The sequence below is a fragment of the Lepus europaeus genome, chromosome 5 (genome assembly GCF_033115175.1).
Source record: "Lepus europaeus isolate LE1 chromosome 5, mLepTim1.pri, whole genome shotgun sequence".
NCBI lineage: Eukaryota > Metazoa > Chordata > Mammalia > Lagomorpha > Leporidae > Lepus > Lepus europaeus.
Window position 1 is genome coordinate 87,146,748 of NC_084831.1, and position 21,669 is coordinate 87,168,416.

Here is a 21,669-nt window from a genome sequence, read left to right on the forward strand (position 1 = left end):
AGGTCTCCCATGTGGTTGCCAGGGACCCCAAAACTTGAGACATCAGCTGCTGATCCCCAGGGCACTCATTAGCAGGAAGCTGGAATCAGCAACAGAGCCAGAAGCTGAACACAGGCACTCTGATATGGGATACAGGTGTTCCAACAAGTGTCTTAATTGCTAGGCCAAATGCCTGCTCCCAAGATAACATTTTTAACAACTTATTTGCAAAAATTCCTGAAAATTTGAACAATTTGTTCCTGTGAGCCTGTATAAGCTTATTTTATTTCTTTGAATTCACATGATGTACCTGATTGTATTTCATAAAAAGAAAATAAAGAACTATGTATTCTCCTTGTTAATTGATACACATACAGGCCCAAAAACTTCCAAAAAGCTCAACAAGAAAAAAAAATAGTAATGCTTTAAGAATTTAATTATTGGAAATTTTGAGTGGGTTAGGGAAGTACAATTAAACACAGGAATCTGTAACTTTTGTTCTATCTGGTCTCCTACTCTGAAGAGCATTTAATCTAAATAAGCACTTAAATGTTTTTTAGGTTGCACAGTTACTATCACAATGAAGTAGGAAATAATCAACAATCATACAAAAGTAGAAACGAGTTACTTTAAGCAGATCTGTTGCATTTGATTTATATAGAAGTTTCTTCTTTTGCCAAGTTTTATTACAGCAATTGCATAAAACACTTTCACTGAATTCAGTAATGGACAGTAGGATGCTAAAAGTCATAACGCAATAGGTAGTCTGTCTGCCTCTTTCCTCCTGCTCTCCCTTTTCCTCTCTTGCACTCTTTCTTTTTCTTCAGTGAGTCACCTTGCACTATGCCCTTGAAGTTTTGGATTTCTTCCAGTTCTTGGTTAGGAAAACTGGCAGAACAGAAAGTAGTGGTGACTGTTAACTAGCCAGTGCCATTCTTTGGTTGGTTGGCATGGAATCAGTATGCTACTATGATCTCGTTTCTGGTGTGGTGCTTCATTTGAAACATTAACACAGAGGCACTAAGAACATGGCTTTTGATATTCTATCTAACATTTTAGCTTGATTGCTCAGATTTAGCTACTTAGATATTAATTTCAATTGTGGACACTGCCTCTATAGCTTTAATTTTAAGACCAAATCAAGGTTTTTAAATGACAAGAAAGGAGTTTCTATTTATGCTAGAGATTGTTTAGGTATTAGAAGTTCTATGATTGTTAACCTTTCATGGGTGGGACACTGCTACATATGTGCTAAGAAAACTCCCTATATTCCAGGTATTATGTTGATCTAAAGCTTTGTTTTTTTGTTTGGAACCACTTTCCTAAAAGAGCTTAAGACATTACTAATTTTGTGTATGGAATAACCTTTTGCCAATATTTAAAGAGAAGAGATTGATTTATGGTTGGATTTTGATGTATCTGGACCAGTTGAGCTTCAGATTCTTCCTTAATAAAGGAATTCATGCAGGGAAAATTTGAAATTGGAAAGGACATTAGCTAAATGCTTTAGATATAAAAAAATTATAAGAGGGATTTGAATGAATTAATACATGATAAAATATGCAAAAGAAAATGTAATATTTCAATGGCTTATTATAGACGAGAATTCAACCATATGCCTGAAGAGAAAATATATTTAATAAAGGTTTTTTTTTATCATTAATAAAAAGATAGGTGTAGTAATTGTTTAAGTTGCTAAAGAGCCTGTGCAATTCAAGGCCTTTCACATTTACTCAGTAGAATGTGTGGCTCCAATGTAAAAACACTTGTATGTGGAGAAAGTAGAGTAATATTATTTATTCAATTTTTTAGTGTTGATTACCTTATAAAATGTCACATGAAATAAAACTGTTTTATGTAATTAATTGCTTGAATAGGCAAAGTAGCAAAAAGATATACTTGTTTTGATAGATTTTGTATCATTTATTGATTCAAATTTTGATATGGTAGAAGCATCTGGAATAAACTAATAATAGATTTCTCTCAAGATTATGAGTTGTTTTACCTCTTTTAAGAGATAAAAATTATGTGTTTGAACTTCTGACAAAATGCCTTGTCATGCGTCCACAAAGAAAAAATGATACAAAAAATTTACTCTTCAAATGATTCTCATTATGTGAAAAAAATCACAAGCAGCCTTATAAACTGCTATGCTGATAATATATATGAGGGTACTTCAAAAAGTTTGTGGAAAATAGAATTAAAAGATAACTTTATTTTGGTGCAAAAATTTTTGGAATCCCTGAAGTTTTTCATAATATGCATTTTTCCATGAACTTCTGGAAGACTCCTTCTATTTTAATTTTTAAAGGGAAAGCATATTTCTTTCTTTCTTTCTTTTTTTTTTTTTTGACAGGCAGAGTGGACAGTGAGAGAGAGACAGAGAGAAAGGTCTTCCTTTTGCCATTGGTTCACCATCCAATGGCCGCCGCGGTAGGCGCGCTGCAGCCAGCGCACCGCTGCTGAACCGATGGCAGGAGCCAGGTGCTTCTCCTGGTCTCCCATGGGGTGCAGGGCCCAAGCACTTGGGCCATCCTCCACTGCACTCCCTGGCAACCGGGACAGGATCGGTGCCCGGTTGGTGCCCCGACCGGGACTAGAACCTGGTGTGCTGGCGCCGCAAAGCGGAGGATTAGCCTAGTGAGCCGCGGCGCCGGCCAGGGAAAGCACATTTCAATTATGCTCCTATGTCTTAATTTTTATCATAATACTTTAGATAACACATTTTTAGTACTGGAGTGATTCTAAGTAATGAGACCTTCCGTTAGTAAATATAGTTTCCATTACTAATTAATGTTACTTGTGTTTGCTAAACATTCATAGTCTAGTGAGCCACTGAGAGATGAGGAGAAGTAGAGAGAAAAGGAGAGGAGAGGAGAGAGAGGAGAGGGGGAGTCAGTAGTGCTAGGTGATGTAAATAACCTGGAAGAAATTCTATATGAAATAGTGTCTGTATAGAAAAATATCAGATGTTCAGTTGAGGCTTCCCAGACTTTCACTGTATGGCACCAATAAACATTTAAAAATTGGCCATAACCCAGTTGAAGAAGAGTGTACGCTCAAGCTGGCCTCAGAGAACGACGGCAAAGAATTTAGCCAGCGTGGTGCCAGGTGTGTCTGGAGAGCGCCTGCTGTTTGGCTCCACCCCCAGGGGCAGCGGCTAGGCAAGGGCCCGCATAAATGGGCAGGGGATTGGGGCCCCTGTGCAGGCCGGGCAAGCGAGGAGTCGGAAATGCAGACCCGGAGCCTGGAGCTCAGCAGTCAGCACGCCCTGAGGAGCGCTCTATTAGTTGACTGGATTGCAAAGTGTGTGAGTGTTTTAGGAGAGAAGCAATGACTACCAAAGCATCTGTTGGGGAGTTGCTAGACATACTGTGCTTCACGTCCACCCAGCACCAGCCCACTTGTCGACGGAGTGAGGCAGAGAAGGAACTCTGCCGTTTTCCCTCCAAGGCTCCCATTTTCTGAAGTGGCAGACCCGGGACGCTCGGAAGGGTCGTCTGGCTGCCACCCGACCCCCTTCCACGAGGAGCCCACTCCCGGGCATCGGACAAGCTCCTGGTCCCCCGCGGGTGACAGCTGGGCTCACGTTAGTCTGCATCTTCCATTTCGGGTCATGGCAACATTCCACATTGCCAAACCATTACTGGACATTTTCTTTCTTATGATTTCTTGACAAAACTTAATAAAGTAAAAAAAAAAAAACCTATTTTAAATTAAAAACAGTATCAGGTAGGTCGCGATGGAATTTGACATTCAGCCTCTACACATTGTGGTGATTCCCAAGAAACGTGAGGTGGCAAATCAGGCTCGAACTGAGAGATCCTCTTAACCACTTGTTTGTAATTACAGTTATTTTACAACACACACACACACAATTCTCTAATTCCAAGGCTTCTGTGGAGTTGAGACCAGAGGCAGGAAAGGTGTAGACTGGAGTTGCCTCATCCACTGGGGCTCAGCTGAGGTGAGTTAACGGGGGCAGTGGGCGTCTTTTCCTTTTCTCCCTTTCCATCTCGGAGACAGGGATCCGAGCGGCGGCGACGGAAGGGACTGTCCGAGTCCCGAGGAGCAGGCGGCCGGAGACCCCACGCGTGACGGGGGCTGACGGCAGACACGTTCGCGCGCGGACCCCTCCGGCCGCGGGCCCCGGCGCGCGGGTCCGCCCCGATCCCACAGTGCACCGCGTCCCCGCCTCCCCTCGGCCCCGGCCCCCCCCCTCCCCCCGACTCCGGGAGGCGGGGACGCGGCGGCGGCTGCTCCAGTCGCGTCTTTCTCACTCACTGGGGAGCCCGGCGGTGGCGGCAGCTTTCGAGGCAGAGCCGCGAGCCCGCCAGGCAGCGAGCGGGAGGTCGGACAGACGCACGGACAGCGGGGGCAGCCGGACGGCCCGAGCCGCCTCAGGTTCCGCCATGAGCTGGGGCACGGAGCTGTGGGTGAGTCGGGGAGAGGCGCGCCCCGCGACGACCGTGGCTCCCGGGAGGCGCGGGCTGGGCGGGCGCCGCTGACCGTCGGCGGCCGGGGCGCCTTGGGCCGTCCGCGCCCGGGCGCCGGCGGAGGGTGAGGGTGCACGCTGGTCTTTGTGTGCAGAGCTCGCGCCCCTGCTCGCCGGGGGGCCGAGAGGCGGCAGTTCGCGCGCCCGCCGCCGCCGCTGCCGGGAGGCTCTGAGGCAGCGCCCCGGACTGTCGGCGGGGCGGCCCGCGGGCTCGGCGTCTGCCGCGATCCTCGCCTTCCCTTTTCCCTCCTCCGCCTTCACTTTCCGGGCGCCTGGCTCCGCGCCGGGCCGCGTTTCTCTGCCTTTGTATCTCCCCGCCTGGAGGCGGGGGAGGGGGCCCATTGTCCCGAAGGGGCGCTGTTCGCGAGTGGGGAAGGGGCCTGCGGCGACCCCCGCCGCGGCCAGCGTCCGCAGGGCTGAGGCGTCGCCGAGCCGGGAGGCGCCGCCCCAGCCCCAGGTGAGGGGAGCTGGGCGGCTTTGTTCGGAGCCCGGCCTCCGGCCAGCCAGGCCCAACCTACACGCCCATTCCCCTCCCTGCCCCCGTGCTCGGGACGGGCCGAGCTTAGGGGGCACTCGGCTGGCGGGCCGGGGACCTGAATGAAATCGGGTGTCAACTGATTTTGCCAAAAGGAAGCTAATATTGCCTAAAGGAGCCGCTCGGCTCTCCGATTGCTTTATTCCCCATTCGTTCTTTATTTCGCCCCTTTCCTTTTCTCTTTCCGCCGTGCCTGTCTTGAGCGCTGGAGGCTCCAGACAATGCCCGTGGTCTGGCCAAGGTGCGGGTGGGGCGTGATAGGTCGGAGGACCGGCCGCCGCCAAGCAGGGTGGAGGTGCGGCGGGCAGTGATTTCTCAGGTGCGGCGGGGGAAGCCGGCGGCGTGGGGGCGCTGTCCCAGGGGCGGCCTGGCCTCAACCACTCCCCTTTTTATCCCACCTGTGCATATTTTCCGTGCCTTTTGTTTGCGAGGAGCTCGTGAAATCACTGCAGAGAAAGGGGAGAGATAGCTTGCACTTGTGCGAGTCTGTGCATTGTTCGGGTGGGAGTGAGAGCAGGTCGATCGATTGAAGGGCAGAATGATTTCGTATTTTTCACCTCACTCGCAGCCTGTGGAATTTAGAGCTGAAAGAGTTCCTCCTGTGAGACACCTCCTTAGCGGCCAGATCAGCCTGCTGCAGGATTCTGGACAAGTGCTTGTCGGTTTGTAAGCACAGCACGATACCTGGAGAGCCTCTCTGTTTTGTAGATAACATTAATTGTTCGTATGTTGGGGAGGATTGTAGAGTAAATGGGTTATGTAACTTTAACTTTTACATTGACTGGGTTCTCAAGCAATATTGATCATTTCCCTTTCGCTTTGTATAATCATTGATTATAGTGTGTCATCCATGAAAGAAAGTGGCATAGCTTTATTTTATGTTTCTTTATAGTTTGAAAATATTCTTACCACTACATACTTAAATTATCCACACTTCCAGGAAGCTAAAGTGTGAACAGAACACTTTTTAAAGGTACACATAGGAAAATAATGGAGGATTGTTATTTAGATTTAACTTTTCATTTAGCTTTTTTTCCCCATAAATTCACTTTGTGACACACTATAGATAAAGTGTTAAGGAAAAACAATAATAGTGAAGACTAAAATGCAGCTTTGAAAGCATTTTTTCTTTACAGTTTAAGGATTAAGAAACTATTGTAGTCCATGGGTGTCTCCTGTAATTTATTTACTTAGAGCATTTAGATAATTTCTCAGCAGTTTGAAAAGGTTAACTCAGAAGTGATGGGAATTTCTGCTCTAATTAAGATTTGTTTTATATCTTTTGGAAATCCTGAAAAATTATTTTTAGCTTTTCTTTCCAAATTTATGTATCTGTACTTTAAAATCCCTAGTGGTTTGGAAACTCGAGGGAACTATATGTTAGAGACTACATTACATAGACTCAGCTAATATCAACTCCATGTCTCAACCTTAGATAAGTAGTACTTGGCATAGAGGACTATTGTTGGGAGTACAATAAACCTTAGAGAAATCTGATTAGACTTCCTGTTTTTACTGTTCTCTGTTTTGAATAGGATGTTATGCTTCCAGTGGATTGTAATTTAATACGAGCACCTATACTGTCTGTTGCCATTGAAGAATTTGGTATTGGGTAAATTCTCTTAAAATTTTGAATGTAGGAACCAATTCTCATATTATTTCATGTCTAGGATCACATTACAGTCCGAGAGCCTAATTATTGAGAATATGTTGTTGCAAAGAAGGATGGTATACAGTTGTGCACTCAAATTTAAGTCTGTTGTTAGTAATCATTGGAGTTTTTATTGCTTTTTAAAATGATTCTTAAGTCTTGTTTAATTTGAGAATAAAAAAACTCAATTGAACTACTTTAATACCGAGTGTCCATGGGTATGACTATCAAGTGATAGGCTAATCTTACTAGTTAAAGTGATCAGTTTAAGTTCATAACTGATCATAAAGATAGGATTAAGTGTCAAAGGGATCACATAAATAAGATCTGTGTCTGCTAATAATTTGATAGAATTAAAAAAGAGAGAATGAGCCAAAATGGGAAGTGGGATACACAGCAGACTCATAGAATGACAGATGCCCTGAACAGCACTCTGGCCTCAGAATCAGCCCTTAAGGCATTTGGATCTGGCTAAAAAGTGCATCTCAGGCATGGAAAGCCAAGACACTGTGGTAAAAAATGACCTAATGAAAGATCTCTGAGTGAGATCTCCGTGGAAAGAAGGGGCCATCAAAGAAGGAGGTACCTTTCTCTGAAGGGAGGAGAGAACTTCCACTTTGATTATGGCCTTGTCTAAATAAGGTTGGAGTTGGTGAACTCAAGAGGCTTCCATAGCCTTGGCATCTCATGACAAGTGCCTCAGGTGATTACTGACATTATAAATAAGAGTGTCAATTGTTAGCAACAGGAGTCACTGTGCACTTGCTCCCCATGTAGGATCTTTGTCCTTAATGTGTTGTACTATGAGAATTAACGGTAAAACTAGTCTTCAAACAGTACTTTATAGTTTGTGTGTCTGTAAATTGTTGAAATCTTTACTTAGTATAGAGTTGATCTTCTGTATATAAAGATATTTAAAAATGAATCTTAATGAAGAATGGGATTGGAGAGGGAGTAGGAGATGGGATGGCTTGCAGGTGGGAGGGTGGTTAAGGGGGGAAGAACCACTATAATCCAAAAGTTTTACTTTTGAAATTTATATTTATTAAATAAGTTTTCTATAAGAAAAAAGTAATAGGTTAAGTGGGTCTGGTCAGACTTTGAGCATTTATAAGGGGTTGTGAATTAACTGGTGATGAATTTGAGCAGTGCTTTAAGGGATTTCTAGTATTCCAAATGAGTGTTTAAGTCTGTAATGAATGAATATATACGGTCTGTGTCCTGGGTCAGATCAAAGAGATGACTGTGTAGTTTTTCAAGGTGCTAGGTAAATTATATGATAATATCTTGGGCATGGATTATTGGGTTGATTTCCTTACTAAGATAGAATAGTTGGGTCAGAAAGAGGGTCAGATCTGAACTAATAATTTCATACAGCTCAGGTTTTGTAATTATTAGCTCTTTTACAAATAAGGGAATTAGAAATTGAAGAAGTCCTGTGTTAATAAGTTTTACTTAATAGGAGATAACTTTGTAGGTTTCTGAGGAGCCAATTAAAGTTGAACAGAAGAAGAAAAATCTGTGTGTAGGTATGTATATGTAGATATGGAAAAAGATACGGTGAGGTACATCATGTTTATGTTATTTAGTACAGAATATGCTAACGTGGGTTGAGTGTTGTGGCCTAGTGGGCCAACCTGCGTCCCGTATAAGAGTGCCAGTTCCGGTCCTGTCTCTTCTACTTCCAATCCAACTTCCTGCGAATATGCCTGGGAAGGCAGTGCATAATGGCCCAACCTTTTGAGTCTCTGCCACCCATGTGGGAGTCCCAGATGCAGTTCAAGCTCCTTCCTTTGGCCTGGGCATTTGGGGAATGAACCAACAGATGGAAGGGCTCTCTCTCTGTCTCTCCTATCTCTGCTTCTCTTTCAAAGAAATTATTAAAATAATTTGCTGCCCAAGGGAAATAAAATGACTAGTTTGGGAGTCAGAAGGTAGATTGAAATATCTGATTTAATATATAAGGTCATATAAACCTTTTTAATGTCTTGATTTCCTGGTCTTATAGTTTGAAGTGTGTGTAATTTGGGGGAAGGTGATTTGGCACAGTGAATAAAACACTGCCCATTTGGGCTCTGATTTGAGTCCCAGCTGTTCTACTTCAGTCCCGCTCCCAACTAATGTGCCTGGGAAGGCAGTGGAGGATAGCTCAAGTGGTTGGACCCCTGCACCCATGTGGGAGACCTGAAAGAGGTTACTGGCTCCTGGCTGCCGACTGCCCCAACTCCAGCTGATGTGGCCATTTGGGGAGTGAACCAGTAGATGGAAGATCTCTGTCCTCTCTCTTTAACTCTGCCTTTCAAATAGATATTTTTTTAAAAAAATGTTTTATTCATTTGAGAGGTAGAATTACAGGCAGAGAGAGGGAGAGACAGGTCTTCCATCTGCTGGTTCATTCCTCAAATGGCAGCAACGGCCAGAGCTGGGCTGATCTGGAGCCAGGAGCCTCTTCTGGGTTTCCCAAACGGGTGCAGGGGCTCAGGCTCTTGGGTCATCTTCTGCTTTCCCAGGCCATAGCAGAGAGCTGGATCAGAAAAGGAGCAGCCAGGGACACGAACTGGCACTCAGATGGTATATCTGCCACAGGCAGAGACTTAGCCTACTATGTCACAACGCTGGCCCCTAAGTAAATCTTTTAAAAAAGAATGTGTAATTTGAAAGCGATTGTTATTTTCATCATATTATTAGCTAAATGCATTTGATAGAGTTTGTGCTATCTTTTTAGAAGAAATAGAAAAATGTGAGTTGGAAGATAGAATAGGTAGATTCTTTATGTAACACCCTCATTGCACTTTATTTAACACTTAAAAGTATGCTCTGTTGTTACCCCTTGAATGTAGGGGCTGGATTAATCTTTGTTTTCACTGAAATAGTGTCTGCACATGATCTTGCTTGTTTTGCCCAATTGAATCAGTAGTCATTGCATTTCTCAGAGTATTGATTACTGATCAGTAAGTGTATCTTAGAGGAAGTTTCTGCAGGCCTTTGTGAATGGTGGTAGATTAGGCAGTTGTAGATGACACTCCAGGAAGATCTAAACAAGCTGACAACAATATGATGAAGTTAAAATGTTTAGTACTTGGGCTAAATGTTTTTACAGATTGGGGAGGAAATGACTTAAAAGTTGTTCTTTTCAGTGTACTTGACCGATAGCTTGGTGAAGTGACTGCTAACTTAGTTTGTAAAATCTTAGGCTGCATTGATAGATAAAACTGGAACAAAGGAATTAAGTCTTACTGTAGTGAATTGGTTATATCTTAGTTGTAGTGTTGACTTTGATTTTATTTCACATTTTTAAGAGCATACTTGTCTAGAGGAGATTGGCAAAACTTAATGGGACTGTATCACTTTTTTTCAAAGGCTATGAAAATGCTGTAGGAATTCAGTTTAAAAAGTTTTCAAAAATTAGGGTCTTCTCCACTGGTTTACTCCCCATATGCCCACATGGTAGGACTGGGCCAGGACTAAAGCCAGGAATACAATTTAGGTCTCCCATAAGGGTGGTGGGGTGGACCACACACAGTTTACTTGAGCCATCACCACTACCTCCCAGAGATCTGCCTTAGTAGAAAGCTGGAGTCAGGAGTGAGCCGGGAATCTAGGTACTCACGGAAATTCACAAATTCTTTTTTTTTTTTAAGCAATATTGTGTTATATAGAAAGCACTATATTGTGTATGGTGATATTATGAAGGCTTCTAATATTAGCCCTTCCCTGACAAAGCTTAGTTTTTATTTTTGAAGTGATACATGTTGACTATCCCTTACTCAAGATGCTTAGGACCAGAAGTGTTTTGGAGTTCAGATTTTTTCCCCATTTTTGTATATTTGCTTATACATAATGAGATATCTTGGGGAGGGGACTCTTAATTTATGTATGCTTCATATGTGCCTCATACACATATCCTGAAGGGTAGTTTTAAACGCTAATTTTAGGGTATCTGCATTTTGACTATGACCTATCATATGAGATCAGATGTGGAACTTTCTACTTGTGGTATTGGGTTAATGCTCAAATTTTTCGAGCATTTTGAATTTTGGATTTTTCATTAGGGCTACTCAACTTTTGCTGCTTTCCTAATTCCACAATACTGATCTACGTTGATATTGCTGTCTAGAATGCCCTTTTTTTTTTTTTTTTAAGGTTTTATTTATTTGACAGGTAGAGTTACAGACAGAGAGAAAGGTCCTCCCTCCGTTGGTTCACTCCCCAAATGGCCACAACAGCTGGAGGGTGGTCCAGGTGCTTGGGTCCCTGCACCTCCCTCCACTGCCCTCCCGGGCCACAGCAGAGAGCTGGACTGGATTAGTTGCAACCGGGACTAAAACCTGGCGCCCATATGGGATGCTGGCACCACAGGTGGAGGATTAACCTAGTGCACCTGGCGCCGGCCCCTAGAATGCCCTTTCTTGACCAGTTCCTGTCAACCTCTTCCCTGCAGACTGCACATTCTGGATATACTGTCTTTCTTATGGAACTATCATCTTTAGTTAGTGTTACTTTTTTTTTTTTAAAGATTTATTTATTTATTTATTTATTTATTTATTTGAAAGGCAGAGTCATAGAAAGAGACAGAGCGGTCTTCTGTCCACTGGTTCACTCCCCAGATGGCTGCGACAGCTGGAGCCAGGAGCTTCTTCTGGGTCTCCCACGCAGGTGCAGGGACCCAAGGACTTGGGCCATCTTCCACTGCTTTCCCAGGCCATAGCAGAAATCTGGATCAGAAGTGGAGCAGCCGGGACTCTAACCAACATCCATGTGAGATGCCGGTACTGCAGGCAGTAGCTTTACCTGCTATGGCACAGCACCGGCCTCCAGAGGAGACATTTTAGAGGAGATGGGATCTTACATGGCTGCCTCTTGGTGTAAAAGGAGATTTTGGATCATACAAATTTAAGTTGCTTAGGTTTGCATGACAAAAGTTAGCCTTTCTTAGTTTCGTGTTTAAGTCACCACTTAACCTTACAGAGTTGGGCTGAAAGTAAAATAAAAGAACATCCAGTGGAGTAACTGGCACATTGCTATTGTAAATTGTAAGCTTCTCTTCTCCCCAAATTCAATTCTTTCATAAAAGATTTTTGACCAGAATAATTTAAAATGACTCAAAATTACTTCATAGTTCGGCCAGCGCCGTGGCTTAACAGGCTAATCCTCCGCCTTGCGGCGCTGGCACCCTGGCTTCTAGTCCCGGTCAGGGTGCCGGATTCTGTCCCGGTTGCCCCTCTTCCAGGCCAGCTCTCTGCTATGGCCCGGGAAGGCAGTGGAGGATGGCCCAAGTGCTTGGACCCTACACCCGCATGGGAGACCAGGAGAAGCACTAGGCTCCTGGCTTCAGATCAGCGCGATGCGCTGGCTGCAGCGGCCATTGGAGAGTGAACCAACGGCAAAAAGGAAGACCTTTCTCTCTGTCTCTCTCTCTCACTATCCACTCTGCCTGTCAAAAAAAAAAAAAAAAATTACTTCATAGTTACTTAGCACTTTTCTTTTAAATAACTTAAAGATGACAGAAACAAAAGATGGGAATACATGAAGATCAGAAATCTAAAATGATACCAAGAATGAAATTTGTAAACCAAATGGAGAAAAAAAAAATCTTTTATGCTTGTTAACAGTAAATTAGACATGTGAGTGTAAGTTTTCTAGGGTCTGATGTAAAGTGGGGAATGTAAATAGTCAAAGGAAAGATAGTTTCTTTATGCTAAAAAAAAAAAAAAAAAATTGGAGGCTGGCATTGGAGCACAGTGGGTTAAGCTGTCGCCCGTGACAATGGCCTCCTGTATCAAGAGTGCTGGTTTAAGGCCTGGCTGCCCTGCTTCTGATCCACTTTGTGCTGAGTTGCTGGGAAAGTAGCAGAAGAAGGCCTAAGTGTTTGGGCACTTTCCACCCACATGGGAGTTCTGGATGGAGTTCTAAGTTCCTGGCTTTGGCCTGGCCTAGCCCTAGCCAGTGAGGCCATTTGGGGAGTGAACCAGCAGATGGAAGATCTCTATCTCTTGCTCGTTCTCTTTTACTTTGCCTTTCTAATAAATACTCCCTCTGTCTCTCACTCTGCTTTTCAAATAAAGCATTTTCTGAAAGATTTTATTAAGGGAAATTTCTCCTGTGAGTCTCATGGGGAGCAGCACTAGTACAGTGAGCACTATTTTCAGCATCTTCTTTATGACAAGCTAGCAATTGTTAGCAGCATCAGAGTTGTTATCCCATGTCCCTGTGGGAAACAGCTTTATCAACTAGAGTACAGTGATTATGTGCAATCCTTTTGCCTTTGGCTTTTAGACTCATTTTTTAAAGCTTTTTAGTTTATTTCATAGCAGAGTCTTTTTAAAACAAGGTTTTGTTTGAGAGGTAGAGTTACAGACAGTGAGAGAGAGAGAAAGAGAGAGAGAGGTCTTCCACCTGCCGGTTCACTCCCCCAAATGGCTGCAAAGGCTGAAGCTGGGCTAATCTGAAGCCAACAGCTTCCTCTGAGTCTTGATGTGGGTGCAGGGACCCAGGCTCTTGGGCCATCTGCCACTGCTTTCCCAGACACATCAGCAGGGTGAACCGGTGCCTGTATGGGATGCCAGTGCTGCAAGCCAGGACTTTAACCCGCTGCGCCATAGCACTGGCCCCTGTTTTATACATTTGTAAAACAGCTTCTTTGATTACATTCATTCTTTCCTGGGATTCTGACCTCCTAAATGATTTTTAAAAATTAATGCATGGACCTGGGAAGGCAGCGGAAGAGGGCCCAAGTGCTTGGGCCCCAGTACCCATGTAGGGGACCCAGAGAAAGCTTCTGGCTCCTGGCTTTGGATCGGCCCAGCTCTGGCTGTAGCAGCCATTGGGGGAATGAGCCAGAGGATGGAAGACCTTTCTGTTTCTTGCTCTCTGTGTCTCTCCCTCTTTGTCTCTCTGTAACTCTGCTTTTTAAATAAATAAATACATATAAATAATATAAATATAATAATAAAAAATATATAAAAATATAATATATAAAAATAATATAATAAATAAATATAAATAAATATATATAAATTACTGCATACATTACGGTTTGTTCTTCTCTGAAGCTCTGTAGGTTTTGACAGATGCTTAATGTCATGTATCTAATGTTCTGAAATCATACAGAATAGTTTTGTGCCTTAAAAATCCTCTGTCGTTCATCTCATTTCCATTAGGATGGCCACTAGGAAACCAACAGAAGATAGTGGGATTAAGATGGTAGAGTAGGGAGGGAGCTTAGTGCTCTAGTCTAGGAGAAGAGCGTTTAAAAAAAGAAGAGAGAGTGCAGTCTCAGGAAAGAGGGAGAAAATGGCAGAGAAAACTCCATGCTAATCAGAGGGACACTGTGGACCTATGGTGGTAGGTGTGGACACACACAACTCAGGACTCCAGCAGCCAAGAGTCTCTGCACCAGCTTTGGAGAGTGAAGTGAGACCAGACTGCAGCAGCCCAACCACTGGTGATAAAGCTGCAGGAAGAGCTTGGAGGGAACCCAGCTTGGAGTCCTGTGAGGGATAGTGTATCTGGCAAATTAGAGGAGAGAAGAAAAGGGAGGGGGGCACACATTTCTTTCTCCCCAGTCAACTTGCAACAGCATCCTGTAACACACAGATAAGAGTGGGTGCTATTTTAGACATATGTAACAGCTGCCTCAGCGCCCAGCAGCCAACCGAGTGGAGAAACTGAGCCTGGCTGGGAGAACTGATGGGGGCTAGGTGGTCATGACTGTGGGAGGCTTGTGTGCCAGGACTGTGAAACATTGAGGCTGTGTGGGAGGGCTCAGGGTGTGGCTGAGATTTTGGGCAGTAACTGTGGGAGGCTCCACACGCTCAGGGCACCCTGGTTTCCTGGTGAGGGTCAGTGCTCTGGAATCTGTGCTTACACCGAGGACTTGCACAGATTCTTCATGTGGCTCTTGGTGGCAGTGTGGACAAATACTATACCTACGGGTGCTAGTGCCCAGGCACTGTTCTCCTTTGAGGAGAAGAGGTAAGCTGAGTCTACGCCAACAGGGCAGAACACACATCCACTCTGATTTAAAAAAAAAAAGGGGGCCAGCGCTGTGGCGTAGTGGGTAAACCCGCTGCCTGCAGTGCAGCATCCCATATGGGTGCCGGTTCGATCCTCTTCCGATCCAGATCTCTGCTATGGCCTGGGAAAGCGGTAGAAGATGGCCCAAGTTCTTGGATCCTTGCACCCAGGTGGGAGACCCAGAAGAAGCTCCTGGCTTCAGATCGGCGTAGCTCCTGCCGTTGTGGCCAATTGGGGAGTGAACCAGCAAATGGAAGTTCTTTCTCACTCTGCCTCTCCTTCTCTCTCTGTGTAACTCTGACTTTCAAATAAATAATATATATATTTTTAAAGATTTACCACACCCAATATGGGTGTCACCTCGGATAGTCCCTTCACCCTGGAGCACTGAACAGAGCTCCCTGGCCACTCTCACCACACTCCTCTAGGTATTCACTGAAAAAGCAAACACCCCAACTAGTCCACAAAGGCCAAGGAGAAAAGCCACCACAGCAAAAAACAAAGAAGAAACCAACGAGTATCTCTTGTGTAATGCTAAATAATAAATGTGCCAATTCAAGAAACAAGAATAAGGAAGACAACATGATGCCCCCAAAAGAACACAATACTCAGTACCAGATTATGAAAATGGAGAGATTGAAGAAATGCCAGCAATGGAATAAAAAAAAAATCATAGGATTACTTAGAAATAATTAGAAGCAGTGCATTAACTAATGAAATTGGTACATGACATGAAAGAAAATTTCTCCCATGAAATTGAGAACATAAAGAGAAATCAAAATGAAATCTTAGAAATGAAGAATTGAATAGAACAAATAAAAATTGCAGCAGAAAGCCTTAACAACAGAATCGGTGAAGCAGATGAAAGAATATCCAACTTAGACAAATCACAGGACATTATACAGTCAGAACAAAAACAAGAAGAAATTAGAAAACTCAAACACTGTTGGAAATCTATAGGATACTATCAAATGACCCAACATATGGGTTCTGGGAGTTCCTGAAGGCATGGAAAGAGAAAAGTTTAGAAGGCCCTTTTAGTGAAATAATAATAGAAAACTTCCCTGATTTGGAGAAAGAGAGGGATAGGCAAGTACAGGAAGCACAGAAAAACCCTAATAGATGTGGGGCCGGCACTATGGCGCAGCGGGTTAAAGCCCTGGCCTGAAGTGCCCACATCCCATATGGGCGTGGGTTCTAGTTCTGGCTGCTCCTCTTCCGATCCAGCTCTCTGCTATGGTTTGGGAAGCAGTAGAAGATGGCCCAAGTCCTTGGGCCCCTGCACCCAGATGGGCGACCTGGAAGAAGCTCCTGGCTCCTGATCGGTGCAGCTCCAACCATGGCGGCCATCTGAGGAGTGAACCAGCGGATGAAGACCTCTCTCTCTGTCTCTACCTCTCTCTTTCAAATAAATAAAATAAACCTTAGAAAAAAAGAAACCCTAATAGATGTGACCAGAAAAGATCTTCACCACAACGTATTATAATCAAACTCACCACAGTAAAACATAAAAGATTCTAAAATTTGCACAAGAGAAACACCAGATTACTTTCATAGGATCTTCAGTTAGACTCAGCAGACTTATCATCAGAAACCCTACAGGCTAGGAGAGAATGGCGAGATATGTTCCACGTTTTAAGAGAAAAAACTGTCAGCCCAGAATACTATACCCTGCAAAGCTCTTATTTATGAATGAAGGTGAAATAAAGATGTTCCATAACAAACAGATATTGAAATAATTTCTCACCACCTGTCCAGCCTTGCAAAAGATGCTATAAGATGTGCTGCACAAGAAACATAGAAACATTCTCATCACTACAAAAGAAGGTAAAGGCAGAAACTCTCCCAGAAAAAGCATGAAGGAAATCCAAAGTAAGCAATAGGAATATTTATGGAAAAATGGTAGGGCCAAGTCATTTCTTATCAATAGTCACCTTTTATGTAACTGGCCTCACTCTCCAGTTAAAAGAAAGAGATTGGCTGAATGGATCAAAAAACAAAACCCATCTATATGTTGCCTACAAGAAACATATCTTACCAACAAAGATGCATGCAGACTGAAAGTGAAAGGATGGAAAAAATATTCTATATGAATAGAAACCAAAAAAGAGCTGGTGTAGCCATCCTAATATCAGACAAAATAGAGTTTAACACAAAAACTGTTAAAATAGACAAAGAAGGGCACTATGTAATGTGTAGGGATCAATTCATGGAAGATATAGCTATTACAAATGTATATGCACCTAATTACAGGGCACCTGGCTATTTAAAAGAAATGTTAAAGGATCTAAAGGGAAGCATAGACTCCAATACAATAGTTGTAGGGGACTTCAATACTCCCCTTTCAGCAATGGACAGATCAACCAGACAGAAAATCAGCAAGGAAACAGTACATAAACACTATAGACCAAATGGACTTAACAGATACCTGCAGAACTTTCCATCTTACAGCCACATAATACCATGGAACTGCATGGAACTTTCTCTAGAATTGATGACATGCTAGGCCATAAAACAACAATCAGCAAATAAAAAAATAGAAATTAAATCAAACCATGTATCTTCTCAGACCATGATGGAATGAAGCTGGAAATCAACAACTTAGGAATCTCTAGAACATATGCAAACACATGGAGACTGAACAACATGCTTCTGATTGAACAGTGGGTCATAAAAGAAATCAAAAGAGAAATAAAAAAATTCTGGAAACAAATGAAGATGAAAATACAACATTTCAGGGCTGATGCTGTGGTGCAGCAGTTTAACGCCCTGGCCTAAAGCGCCGGCATCCCATATGGGCGCCGGTTCGAGACCTGGCTGCTCCACTTCCAATCCAGCTCTCTGCTATGGCCTGAGAAAGCAGTGGAAGATGGTCCAAGTCCTTGGGCCCCTGCACCCACGTGGGAGACCACATAGTTACCTGTCAGATAGCCCAGGGGTTCTAGAAATTCCAAGGAATTAAAAACCTTCAGCTTACTTTCTTCTTACTTCTGCCTTCCGTTGACTGAACACAAGCAGAAGTTAGAAGGCAAAGGAATCCATTGATGCTGTCTACTGGGGTTCAGAGAAGTGTTGACACAGGTAGAGAGTGATTCTGGAGGGGGAAACAGTGGGCCTTTTTCTGAGGGAATTGACCATCCAGCAGGGAGGATAGGTATCAAGCTAAGGTTAGCAAGTGTGGCAGGTGTGGTGAATGCTAGAGTGCTGTGGAAATTTGTAATAGCTGTGCTTTGTCTGGTGAGTCAAGGAAAGTGTCTCTGGACATTTCTTTACACATCTTGGTTCTTTTTAGCAAAACAGATACCTGGTCCTCTCCTCCATAGACTGATTTAGTAGCTGAGGTTGATCTGGTACTATACATTTTTAAAATCTGTTTTTTTTTTTTTTTTTTTTAAGTTACTGAGAGGCTGTTTTGCCTGTGACTTAAAGGTAGAAGGGAAGAGTGATGTGAGATGATAAGAGAGATGATGGGCAGAACCTTCTAGGCCCACTCCTGAAGATTTTCGACCTCATTCTTAGGTAGCATATGGACATTGGGATTTCTTTTTTCAAGCTACCTTGCTATCTTTTATCTGTGCTCACACCTAGCTGCTTTTTCCTAGTGCTTTGCTCTGAACCTCCAAATTCCTCAGTAGGCAATAGATAACAAGGAGCCTGGAGAAACGATAGTGATAACAGTGGCACTTTGTCTCTTCTGGGGCCCAGGAGAGTGCATTCTAAAGCTTTGTAATTTCATAGAGGATCAAAGCCAAGGCCATTATGAGTTTTCTGAAGTGAACAGAATCTAAAGTAGCCTCTGTTAGAATCCTAATACAAGTAAAACTAAAAAACTTTAAGATGTACAGAATATATAGAGATGTAGTTTGAAATGAAAGAAGTAAAACATGCTCATTTTAGAAACTTTAAAGATTTGAGATTCCTGTATTTTAAAAAAATGAAAAATTTTATTATATATGTATATTTAAAGATTTACTCACTTGAAAGAGTTGGAAAGAAAGAGAGAAAGCTATCTTCTGGGGCTGACATTATGGCATTGTGGGTAAAGTACCACCTGTGATGCTGGCTTCCCAAATGGATACAAGTTCATGTCCTGGCCATTCCACTTCCCATCCAGCTCCTGCCAGTGTACCTGGAAAAAGCAGCAGAAGATGATCCAAATGTTTGGGTCCCTGCCACCCATGTGGAAGAACTGGATGAAGTTCCTGGATTTGGCCTGGCCCAGTGCTGGCCATTGCAGTCATCTGGGGAGTGAACCAGCAGATGGGAGATCTCTCTTTGTATCTCCCTCTTTATAACTGACTTTCAAAATAAATAAATAAACCTCCTGCATGGGAGACCCAGAGGAGGCTCCTGGCTCCTGGCTTCGGATCAGCCCAGCTCTGGCTGTTGTGGCCATTTGGGGAGTGAACCAGCAGATGGAAGACCTTTCTCTCTGTCTCTTTGTCTGTAACTCTGCCTCTCAAATAAATAAATAAATAAATAAATAAAATCTTAAATATTAAAACAGCATAAGCAAATTAAAAAAAATAACTTAACAAGTAAAAAGCAAAAAGACCCTAGTTTAGTGGAAATACAGAAAATGGCTATTAACAGTAGGATGGAAAAATGACCCTTTACCCATATACAGTAAAAATTTTAAAAAGATTTATTGATTTACATGAAAGGCAGAGTTAGAGAAGGAGAGAGAGCAAGAGAGAGATCTTCCATTTGCTGGTTTACTCCCCATTTATGGCCGCAATGACTGGAGCTGGGCCAGGCTGGAGCCAGGAGCCAGGAGCTGGGAACTTCTTTCTGGTCTCTCATTGGGTGACAGGAACCCAGATACTTGCGCATCATCTGCTGTTAGCAGGAAATAGTTTGAAACAGACATGAGACTGGATCCCAGACACTGTGATATGGAATGTGGATTGTCTAGCAGCAGCTTAACCTGCCATGCCCCAATGTGTGCCCTTCCTTGACCTCATGAGCAAATGGCATAAGGCTGAACCAAGTCAATGTCCTCAAAGATTTAGAAGCTGTGATGGTCTGAAATTGGTATCAGAACCTGAGTCTTGAAGGGAGCCAGAGATTGACTTGGAATTGTAGGTCAGAGCCCAAAAGGAGGACAGTCTCCCATGAGGATGCTGAGCTCCATGCGGAGTGTCAGAGCATGAGTGGGATAAGGAGGGTGACCCTATGGGAGAGTAGGGAGAGTGGCAACTATAACCCATGTAGGATATTGGAGCCCAAGTGGAATGATGAGGGCATCCATACAGGAGTGCAGTCAGCCTCAGGGCAGTAGAACCCAGGTGGAGAGAGAGGGCAGTGTGGTTGAGGGAAATGGCATCAGTCTAATGGTGAGTGTCAAAGTAGGGGGCAGCAGTGGTCATCTTTAATAAGCGTGAAGCCTGAGGACAGTGAGGGTTTCTGGGTGGAAAGTAAGAACAGTAGCAGTGGGAGATTGGTTATATACCAGCCATTGTTCAAATGGGTAACTATATTAAGGGCAAAGGGAGCCAGGGCTTTTCTCTCCTGGAAAAAGGAATTAGAAATATTGAAAGGGTGTTGATATTATTAGATTGGAATTGGAGACATTGGTGTAAATGCATTTTTTTTTTTTTAATGTACGTGGGCACTTCAAAAAGTTCATGGAAAATGGAATTAGGTACTTTGGTCCAAAAATTTTGAAATCCACAGGTAGTTTTTTCATAATGCTCCAGGGCTTCAGCATGCTCCAGCCCCAGCCCTGGCTGTTGTGGCCATTTGGGAAGTGAACCAGCAGATGGAAGTGTACACCCCCCCAATCACTCTGTCTTAGAAACAAACAAACAAACAAAAAGATATGGAACAGACAGAAACACGACTCTTTGGAAGGACTTTACTAATAAGGGAAGCAGAGAAGTTGGCCTAGATTGGGAGATAGGATAAGGGAGTTTGTTGGTTTTAACATGGAAACTATTATGGGATCTATGTTTATAGATGAGAAAGATCTGGGGGGAAAAGGCAAATGATAATGCAGGGAAGGGTGCACTTTTACAGACAATGATTACACTTTAAGAATGGAAATGAGGTGCTGGCACTCTGGTGTAGTGGGTTAAGCCGCCGCCTGCAGTGCCGGCATCCCATATGGGCACCAGTTTGAGACCTGACTGCTCCACTTTCTATCCAGCTCTCTGGTATGGCTTGGAAAAGCAGTAGACAATGGCCCAAGTCCTTGGGCCCCTGCACCTGTGTGGGAGACCTGGAAGAAGCTCCTGGCTCCTGGCTTTGGATCGGTGCAGCTCTGGCCATTGTGACCAATTGGGGAGTGAACCAGCGAATGGAAGACCTCTCTCTCTGCCTCTCCTTCTCTCTCTGTGTAACTCTTTCAAATAAATAAATAATTTTTTTTTTTAAAAAAAGCATGAGATCTAGAATACACATGGAGGAATTAATATTTTCTTTTTGATTTTTTGAAGATTTATTTATTTATTTGAAAGGCAGAGTTAGGCAGAGACAGAGATATCTTCCATCTGCTGGCTTACTCCCTGGATGGCTGCAATGGCTGGGGCTGGGCGAAGCCAGAGCCAGGAACCAGGAGTTGCTTCCATGTCTCCCATATGGATGGCAGGGGTCCAAGCACTTGGGCCATCTTCCGCTGCTTTTCCCAGGCCATCAACAGGGAACTGGATTGGAAGTGAAGCAACCAGAACACTAACCAGTGCTGATATGAGATGTTGGTGTCTCAGATGGCAGCTTTACTCACTATGCCACAGTGCCAGCTGTGAGGGATTGATCTTAGGAGCAGGGACCATTATAACTGAAAGGAGTATAGGTTGATAATTTAATGGTAGAAAGATAGAGAATTATCTACAGATTGCTTTGATTTTTCCAGTGAAAATAGGATATTGAAAATGCATATTGTGCCAAAACTATGCCTGAATTTAAATTTTTTTTTGTACCCAGATAAACTTGAACTCCATTTTCCACAGACTTTGAAGTACCTGCATAGACTCTAAATTGTCAGTTGAGGGT

The 21,669-nt window shown here is 43.4% G+C and overlaps 1 protein-coding gene across 2 annotated transcripts in view; it reads left to right on the forward strand.

The window, feature by feature from the left end:
- The first annotated feature begins 4,210 nt into the window (after positions 1–4,210).
- FNBP1L (formin binding protein 1 like) overlaps positions 4,211–21,669 on the forward strand; it is a 125,242-nt gene continuing 107,783 nt past the window's right edge. For both annotated transcript variants that reach the window (XM_062191749.1, XM_062191750.1), the window contains exon 1: positions 4,211–4,415. In XM_062191749.1, coding sequence (XP_062047733.1) covers positions 4,392–4,415 — 24 coding nt within the window. In that variant the 5' untranslated portion in view covers positions 4,211–4,391. The remainder of the gene's footprint in view (positions 4,416–21,669) is intronic.